The 9,915-nt window shown below is 39.4% G+C and overlaps 1 protein-coding gene and 1 long non-coding RNA gene across 2 annotated transcripts in view; both read left to right on the top strand.

Annotated features, from left to right (window-relative positions):
* The window catches only part of LOC103512977, a gene marked incomplete at its 5' end in the record, with an annotated part of 40,005 nt that overhangs the window by 20,920 nt on the left and 9,170 nt on the right, over positions 1-9,915 (top strand). Inside the window, 8 exons of the mRNA XM_026826302.1 lie at positions 584-798; positions 1,039-1,244; positions 1,760-1,958; positions 2,673-2,688; positions 3,550-3,683; positions 8,144-8,280; positions 8,550-8,657; positions 8,988-9,140. Of these exons, the coding sequence (XP_026682103.1) occupies positions 584-798; positions 1,039-1,244; positions 1,760-1,958; positions 2,673-2,688; positions 3,550-3,683; positions 8,144-8,280; positions 8,550-8,657; positions 8,988-9,140 (1,168 nt within the window). The remainder of the gene's footprint in view (positions 1-583; positions 799-1,038; positions 1,245-1,759; positions 1,959-2,672; positions 2,689-3,549; positions 3,684-8,143; positions 8,281-8,549; positions 8,658-8,987; positions 9,141-9,915) is intronic.
* On the top strand, positions 6,010-7,200 carry LOC113468960. The gene is made up of 2 exons (XR_003392528.1): positions 6,010-6,642; positions 6,746-7,200. It is a non-coding gene; the product is annotated as an uncharacterized LOC113468960 (long non-coding RNA).

Genomic DNA, 9,915 nt, shown 5'->3' with positions numbered 1-9,915 from the left:
TCATAAAAATAATAATACATAATAAAATACTTTCCTTTACCTGTTGATTGTTTTTCCAATAAGATATTACACTTATTAGGAGTAATGATGCCCGCCCTAAACAAGTCAGGTTCGTTCTCGGAACGGCCTTCTTATATCATGCCCTCCTTCTCTCTTCGTTTTCGGGAGGATAAGACTTCGTAGTTACAGTTCCCCCAGTCAGACGGGCGTATTATAATTCTGGGCGGGAATCGAACCCCTTTGAAAAATAAAAATTACGTTTTTTTTTTTTTTCAATTTAAAATAATAATTTTAAATCTAGTTTTTTTTTATTCATAAAAATAATAATACATAAAAAAATACTTTCCTTTACCTGTTGATTGTTTTTTTGATAAGATATTACACTTATTAGGAGTAATGATGCCCGCCCTAAACAAGTCAGGTTCGTTCTCGGAACGGCCTTCTTATTCTTATATCATGCCCTCCTTCTCTCTTCGTTTTCGGGACGATAAGACTTCGTATTTACTGTTCCCCCAGTCAAACGGGCGTATTATAATTCTGCCCTGGTCGGGAATCGAACCCCTTTGAAAAATAAAATAATTTACATTTCAGATCAAAGTGCTCCTGGCGCCTGTAGGCAGTATTAAGAACCCCGGTCTGGACGAGTCTCAAATGCAAGACGTTATTGCGGACATTATTACCAACGCCATGAGAACCACTGAAGTACATTTGAATCTGTTCAAGTACGCGTCGTGTCCCCGACTGAAACGATATCATGAACCACCCGGTAGTACGCTGCCTGTTCATTATGATAGCATGGTGAGTGATCCATCCTGAATATTCTACTACCTAGGCGAACGGAAGTGCGTCAGGCCAAGTTCCGTCCAGAGCACACAGTATATTACACGAAATATATTCTAGGTATTCTATTCTACTACCTAGGCGAACGGAAGTGCGTCAGGCCAAGTTCCGTCCAGAGCACACAGTATATTACACGAAATATATTCTAGGTATTATACGAAATATATTCTAGGTATTCTTGTCCTCTCGTCCCTACAGATGACCCATTTCAACAGCATTCCATCGTCTCGACATGCTTCTGACAAGCGTCTCTTAGTCAAGGTGCTCAAGGCCAATGACCTTGGACTAAAGAAGGGCTGCCAAGAGCCCTACTGTGTGATAGAGGTCGATGACCCTCCGCAGAAAAACCAGACGGCTGTCAAAGTCAACACCAATAGTCCGCAGTGGGATGAACATTTCCTCTTGTAAGTGTATTGTCGCCCACCTCTGTGGCCGAATGGTAAAGAGCACTAACTCTCAACCCAGAGGTGCTGGGTTCGAATCCCGGTCAGGGCGAAAATTTTCTAACCCGAATTTTCCGTTTTTGGATACGCATGGATGTAAAAGAATGTGCCTTGAAGTAATGTGAAAGCGGTACCGAAATACAATTTAAGCTTTTCGCCGAATGGAGGGTAAAACATCCATCAAAGACCTTTGTAGTTATAAGTACATTAGTTCTCTGACGTTAAAACTCTTTCAAACAAAAAGGTTTATAATTTATGACCTACTGTGGGTTCCACCAACTTACTTTTTAGCCCCCAACAGCCTGTTAGCTTAACAGCCCTGTTAAGCCTATACTAATCAAATGGAACTTAACAGGCCTTCTAAGGGCTGCTAAAAAAAAAAAAAAATGTTGGTGAAATCCAACCCTAGTCTATAATTCGATTGGGATAATAAAAACCACCCGAATACTCATCTTGAAACCTTGTTTGCATTGCAGTGACGTGACCCCCTCCACTCTGGAAGTGCTGTTCGAGGTGTACGATAAAGTGGGCACCGGGGAGCAAGGCAGGAAGTTCCTGGGCTTAGCCATCGTCAGTGTGGAGGAGCTCCTACTGAACCCATCCCAGCGACAGGTTATCTCTCTGCAGGCCAGACCCTATGAGGCAGACTCCGTGTCTGGAACTATCACCGTTGAGGTAAAACAATAGACTGAAAAGTCTCAAAAGATCCGTTACCCTCTACTTTTTTTCTTCTTCAAGTGAAGCAATGTCTTTTCTTTTGGTAGCAATGGTACTGATACATCAGCGACAGGTTATCTCTCTGCAGGCCAGACCCTATGAGGCAGACTCCGTGTCTGGAACTATCACCGTTGAGGTAAAACAATAGACTAAAAAGTCAAAAGATCCGTTACCCTCTACTTTTTTTTTCTTCTTCAAGTGAAGCAATGTCTTTTCTTTTGGTAGCAATGGTACTGATACATGTAATAATTTTTAACCCATCAAATATAGGTACGAGACCTTGTTTAGACTGCTGGGGTAAAGGGACTTTTCAGTCCTATTCGGGCAGGATAAACAAGGCGTATTGTATATTCTATTCTAATGTATTATACCCTAAGTAGCATCAGTAGTCTCTAAAAATCTCGTACATTTGATAGGATAATAATACAGATATGATTGAGAATGACTTAATCAACCTCAGTGAGGACTTCGGATCTGGAGGTTGCTGGCTCGAGTCCAAGTAAATTCGTAACTCATAACCATATTTGTGGTAGGTAGTTAGTTACCTACCTTACCTTAGCTATTGGAAAATACTTTTTTTACCCATAGTCAGACTGCCGATGCCGAAAAACTACTAAATCCAGATCTCAGAGTAGTGTCTTATGAAGTTTTCTGGTCTGTTTGGTTTTTCAGTTCCTCTTCATAGAAGGTTCACCTTGGGGGAAAAGGGGTTTTTACCGTTTTTTTTTTTCTGTGTTTTGTTTTTTTTTTTTTTTTTTTTGAAAAGGAAAAGGAATTTTTAATTGTGTTAAGCATATTTAAATGCTTGTCACAAATATCGTTCCCCGAAAATTACACCTAGATAAATTTTATGATTTGACTTGGACTCGAGCCACCAACCTCCAGATCCAAAGTCCAACGCATTAACAACTGCACCACTGAGTTGTCATATTACAGTCTCAGTAGATCAGAGGTAGAAAAGTTCTCGTAATTTAAGGGGCTGCAGTTCGAGTCCAAAAAAAAAATAGTGTCATTTTGAAGTTGACATTTGTAAATTAGAAGTATTAGGTATGTCCCTACATTTTTTAAAAGGTTTAATAGGGCGAACTGTAACAACGGAAGTCTTAGTGTCCCAAAATCGAAGAGAGAAGGAGGACGGAATTAGAGAATGCCATTCCGAGATTTAACTTTATCTGTTTGTGATCAAGTTCGTCCCGGACGGCATCGGTAGTCGAACCTGCGACCTAGCGCTTAGAAGGCAAACGCGCTACCCTCCAAGCTAACTAGGCTGACTAATTTAAATTAGAAGTATTAGGTACGCCCCTACATTTTTTAAAAGGTTTAATAGGGCGAACTGTAACAACGGAAGTCTTAGTGTCTCAAAATCGAAGAGAGAAGGAGGACGGAATTAGAGAATGCCATTCCGAGATTTAACTTTATCTGTTTGGGATAAAGTTCGTCCCGGACGGCATCGGCAGTCGAACCTGCGACCTAGCGCTTAGAAGGCAAACGCGCTACCCCCCAAGCTAACTAGGCTGACTAATACATATTATTCCTGACTTGTTTCCAGACCATATGACAAATGGCGTGGCCGAGTCAGCCCTCCGGGATTTGAAACGAAATCAACAACAGCAACAACTCAACAACCAGAACAACAACAATAACAACAACAAGAGTACCCTCATTATCCATAGTGTTCAAAGAGTGAGTAGAATAGAATATACCCTGCTTATACTGCCAGAACGAGACTGAAAAGTCCCTTTACTCCCGCAGTCTAAACCCACTGAAAAAAAGTTAGTAGATATAGGTGAAGTAATAATAGGTAGGTCGTAATATGTGTCTGTTTTTTTTTTATTTTTTTTTATTATTACAAAAACTTGAATATTGCTAAAACTTGAGACGAAGTGACGATAGCTCAAAAAAAAGTACAGCATCGTTGAGTGTGGTATGTGTTTGGATGGGTGACCGTGTGACCAACTGGGAACGCTCCTGCTGGCTGAATTAGCCTCGTGAGGCTAAGCTGATTACAAGTTATACAATAATGGTCTCGACGACAATACGGGAGAAAGTAACTTGTTAAGATACCTATTTGTAATCGAAATACTTGTCTCTTTTGCCGATCCTGGAAATCAAACTCGAGACAATTGCATTAACACTCTGTCAACCATGTTATGTTTGAAGATGAATGCCGGATACTGCAGTGACATGCATTGCATAATTTACAATGAACTGAGTTTTTTCCCTGTATTTAAATTTAAAAGCAGCCTGATATTTTCATTTTTTGCCCTTGTTCAAACCATAAAATTAACCCATTCCGATTCTTGTTTTCATGTTTTGCTTCCCTCCCTCTACCTTTGCCTGACTCCGGAATGATTTAACCCTTTCTAGCCACCACCGCAACCCTTCTACCATTCGACGCAACCCTACCAGGTACGCCCTTTTTGCAATTCTGCCCCTTGGTCTTCAACTTGTCTAACTTGACATCTTCTTCAATTAACAATTTACCGGTATTCTTTTTAGGAAAAGAGGTTATTTTTCAAAGCGGGAAAGCTTTTTTATTTCTGATTCTTTGGAAGAATACTATTACTTTTCGGGACAGAAGGTATTTTTCGAGGAATAAATTTGATGCAAAGCATAATGAACGGCCTAATTTGGTGAGTTTTTGGGTACGTAAGGTAGAGAGTAGAGACTCGTAAATAAGTCTGGTAGTCAGGGTAGGTAGGTTTTTCGGTTTTTACAGATAGATACAAATCAAAATTGGTGTAGGTGGGGGACATGGATGCTAGTTTTTTCGGCAATTTAAAGCGTATATTTTTTTGATTTTTGGCAATACCGTTTCGTTCTTTAATAAAGCTTTCGTAGTGTCCATGATATTAAAGATCCAAACACTATAAGACCTTGTATTTGAACAGTTTCTTTATCATCCCTGGAGTGTTTGACGCTCACAATCTCCAGTGCTTAACTTAACCCATGACCTAACGTGTGTTGTGTGGATTCCACTAACCTCCTCCCCCATAACGTGTCCCACGACACTGTTCAATCACAGGTGGAGATAAACGACTCTGGAATCTGGCATGAGGTCAAATGTTTCGATATGACCGCGACCCCCACTGATGAAAACTCGATCAGTGCCGAAGTGACAGAGGAGGTTTGAACATGATTTTTTCGCTCATTGTTTTGCTATTACTTTTTTTGTTATGCTCTGGAACAATTTTTTTCTTGCATGAAGCATGTGTGCTTGGGATCATTGGTCTTTTTTTTACTTTCCTATGTTTATAAGTAATTGGGTCAGCCACTCACTATCAGGTAGACCTGATCAGGTCCGCCTGTCAGGTCTACCTGATGGTGTTTGTGCTCAATGACCACTGCTCATCAGGTATCAGGTAGACCTGACAGACGGACCTTTTCAGCCGTACCTATAAGGTCTACTTCTTAGTGTGTGTACTCATCAGGTAGACCTGACAGGCGGACCTGATCAGGTGTACTTGATAGTGAGTGGCCGGCCTTATATTATTATTAATTCTATGTAATGTAATTTTGGACTGAGTGGCTGACTGCTTAGGCATTTTTATCAGTGCTAGATGGAAAATGCTGAAATAGTGCTACATTGCATTAGTAGGACTAAAAATTTAAAGTCAAATTAAGTTTTTCAATTACCTATTTTGAATAATCAGTTAGGTATTTACATGTAGTCGATATGTATCATCTTGTAAGTATTCCTGATGTAAATCTATTATCCATTAATATTTCTAATTTTATTATTCTATCATTGTTTTTTCACTCGTAAACTTGGGGTCTTTTCGTTTGAAAAAATATCCAACTTTTATTTAAATTTCTGTGGATAGTAATGCATCCATTACCTTATTTAAATTATTATTGTATGCCTTCTTTACTTATCATCTTATCAAACATTACCTGTGAATAGAAAGGGTGGTCCTTGTAATAAAATATTCACAATTCTATCTCTTCTGTGGAACATGAGGTACACTTCTACCTTCTACGTATTTTTATTCATATCAAGGTGATCTTGTGGAATGTAAACGCGTCCTATATCTTGTGTCTTGTGGAGCGTAAACGTGTATATTTCGTGTGGATTATCTTGTGGAATCAATACTGAAGTAATCCGTATCAGAATCCAACTTCAAAATTCGTATAAGCTTAACCCAATTTGTAAGGCTGTTGGGTTATGTAAGGTTTATCCACCAGCCACAGTGGTGTAGTGGTTAACACGGTTGACCATTTACTGATGAAAATTTGTAAAGGTTACGAGGTATAAAGTCCGTACAGACGAGAAATAAAAATAAGAACAAAATCAATAATTTTATTGAGTCTTCGCTGAGAAGAAGGTTCGGAGTGGATTCTGGCCTTTTTCCTAATTTTAGCTACTCGCCAAATTTCATTTCGATAACACGATTTTCACGCAGATATCTGATTTGTAAACATACTTCACATTCGAAGGTATTCATGACCAAAAAATTTAACCGCGTTTTTCCAAAAACATAACTTCCAGACTTGTGCCCTTCTTCTCCATGAAGCGTCAACAAAGTTTTTTGTTCTTAAGTCTATGTAGTTGGTAGCTCAGTATAACTTTTTCTTTAAGGGCGGGTCCCTTAAACAAAAATTTCTTTCGCATTTCATCTTTTTACCCTCTATTTGACTTAAAGTCTATGTAGTTGGTAGCTCAGTATAACTTTTTCTTTAAGGGCGGGTCCCTTGAACAAAAATTTCTTTCGCATTTCATCTTTTTACTCTCTATTTGACTTTAGAACATTTCTATCCAAGTATTTTTTAACTCTTAGGTAGGTACCTATTTATCATTAGCCTCAATTATTTATCTTAGGAATATTAATAAAATCTAATTTGTAGGTAATGAATAGAATTTCATAAAATCAATAATAGGTAGAATTTTGTCTGTGCCAAATCTATGGTAATTTCTTCCTGCATCAATTTTCCTTCCTAGATTGCATGTCCACCTAATAGACTTAATAGAGCAATAGTTTTCGTTCTAGATTCCAAATTAGCTTTTATCTGTACAATCTTGAAAGCCCGTCATTCAAAGTTGAATTCAAAATATTTAGCTAGATATCCAATCACCTCATTGCATTTCATGTAAACAAGCACTTAAACCGCTGAAATTCTCAAGATACTTCTCCTAATTTATTACCCCTAGGTAACCTTGTTTTTCATCAGAGATTTCATTAAAATTGTTTTTTCGTCCCACTTTTGTTCTTTTTCCTTTGTAACTTTTTACTTTCTATTATTTTTTACGAGATTAACCCTGGACAAAATTTGCACCACCATTTTCGTGTTCCTGGTAAAAAGACCTTTAATTTGATATATAGGTCGACTAGGTTTGGATAAGTCCTATGGGGACAGAGTGACAATAGTCAAGAATAATTTTCATTAGTTGTGGTTTATTTCTACATTAACTTACTATCCTATTTCAAGGTCTCATATATTTTGACATATTATGGGAAACACATATTACAATTAGAGTAAATGAACACCCTGATTAATTAGTTCGAAAAAAAAAAGAAATTGTATGTTGTTTGTACTGTTTATTTGTATACTATAATACAATAAGGGAAAGTCTTGGGTGGAGAATAGAGGCGATACATAGGCTTTCACAAAATTACCCCACCAAGGTCTCATATATTTTGACATATTATGGGAAACACATATTACAATTAGAGTAAATGAACACCCTGATTAATTAGTTCGAAAAAAAAACTATTGTATGTTGTTTGTACTGTTTATTTGTATACTATAATACAATAAGGGAAAGTCTTAGGTGGAGAATAGAGGCGATACATAGGCTTTCACAAAATTACCCCATTCCACCCTATTTATATTTTATTCTACTCTGGTTTATTTTACAACTGTATTTGTCTTCTGGTTCTGATTTCACAGTCGGGTGCGACCGACAAGTTGGCTCCGCCGCGTATAGATTTCTCCGGCACTTCCCCTCTCCATGGCTCTCAGTATCATAACCAGCAGTTGTCATCCGGTCCCCAATACAGCGGCACCGAAACCTTTTTTTTTTTTTTTTTTTAATTTTTCCGAAGAATTTATTGCTCTCAAGTCTACCTAAATCTAGATTGAATGAACTAATGAATAGGTACGCTAACTAGGCTGGCTAGAAATAATTCATTTTCTACCTCGTTTCAGTGGGGCCTCTACGGGAGGGCTCCGCGCGTTCCAGCCTAAGTGAAGCATCAGGAGTGAGTGGGGCCTCCACTCGGACTTATTTCAACGAAGCCTCGACCCTTGTGTTGGAAACTCTTGAGAACGGAGTTAAAAAGTGAGTCAAACCTGCGAACATATTTTTTTTTTTTTTCTAGCTAAATTCCCTTTGAAGATGCCAGCGGACGAAAGCTGCATTTAATTAGGTGACATTTCCATTTGTGATGTCTGCCTATGAAGATTATTTGATGGCAAATACATGACAAACAAAAAGTGACAAATATTTGGCACGATGCCAAAGAGTGTGATCTTACCATTAGGGCGTTGGACTTCGAATCTGTTGGTGATTCAAGTCGAAGATTAACGGAACCACCTGATCATTTTCAGACACTATCTCATTCCACTGTCCCTCGCCCAGAAGAACAGATGGAGTAAGAAGGGCACCAAGCTACACATCTTCAATGATCACACGTTTATTGCCAAGCATTTGCCTGGGTAAGTTTCATTATATTTATATTCTTCTTCTTTCTCTCCGTCTTTTCCCGTGTACAGACGGCGTTTTTCTTCAGCCTCTCAATCAGCCCTAACTAGGGTGATTGCTTTGGGCTGACATTGGGTTTTGGCTCCAAATGTTCCCAGTGGATGCCCTTCGCACTCATCCTTTGGTATTTCGTAAAGGAAATTTCAGGCTGGTATTCTCTCTGTTTAAAGTCCCCCAGCCAGATTAAGCTGGTCTGCTCTCTGTTTAACGTCCCCCAGCCAGAATAATACTAATAATAAATAAATAAACAAAACTTACCTCTCTGCGTTGTGCTGTGTCCGCAGGGGCACGGTGTGTCAGATGTGTTGCAAACCTCTCGCGCGACGTCTGGGGAAGCAAGGTTACGAGTGTCGTGACTGTCACGTGAAATGTCACAAGCAATGTCACGTGAGAACTGAGACCACGTGTCCGCACTCTACTATCCAGCATTTAGAACTGTGAGTATTATACATAGTCATAAATAATAATAATAATAATAATAATAATAAAAAAATCATTCGATTAGATTGCTACAAGGTCTTATCGTTCCGAAATCAAAGAAGAAACAAGGATAGGATAGAATTACGTCAGCAGAACAGATGGAGTAAGAAGGGAACCAAGCTACACATCTTCAATGATCACACGTTTATTGCCAAGCATTTGCCTGGGTAAGTTTCATTCTATTTATATTCTTCTTCTTTCTCTCCGCCTTTTCCCGTGTACAGACGGCGTTTTTCTTCAGCCTCTCTATCAGCCCTAACTAGGGTGATTGCATTGGGCTGACATTGGGTTTTGGCTCCAAATGTTCCCAGTGGATGCCCTTCGCAATCATCCTTTGGTATTTCGTAAAGGAAATTTCAGGCTGGTATTCTCTCTGTTTAAAGTACCCCAGCCAGACTAATCTGGTCTGCTCCCTGTTCAAAGTCCCCCAACCAGACTAAGCTGGTCTGCTCCCTGTTTAAAGTCCCCCAGCCAGACTAAGCTGGTCTGCTCCCTGTTTAAAGTCCCCCAGCCAGACTAAGCTGGTCTGCTCCCTGTTTAAAGTCCCCCAGCCAGACTAAGCTGGTCTGCTCCCTGTTTAAAGTCCCCCAGCCAGACTAAGCTGGTCTGCTCCCTGTTTAAAGTCCCCCAGCCAGACTAAGCTGGTCTGCTCCCTGTTTAAAGTCCCCCAGCCAGACTAAGCTGGTCTGCTCCCTGTTTAAAGTCCCCCAGCCAGACTAAGCTGGTCTGCTC

The sequence above is a fragment of the Diaphorina citri genome, unplaced genomic scaffold (assembly GCF_000475195.1).
Source record: "Diaphorina citri unplaced genomic scaffold, Diaci psyllid genome assembly version 1.1 scaffold906, whole genome shotgun sequence".
Classification (NCBI taxonomy): domain Eukaryota; kingdom Metazoa; phylum Arthropoda; class Insecta; order Hemiptera; family Psyllidae; genus Diaphorina; species Diaphorina citri.
Note: the sequence above shows the minus strand (reverse complement) of the source record. Positions and strands in the feature narration are given on the sequence as shown.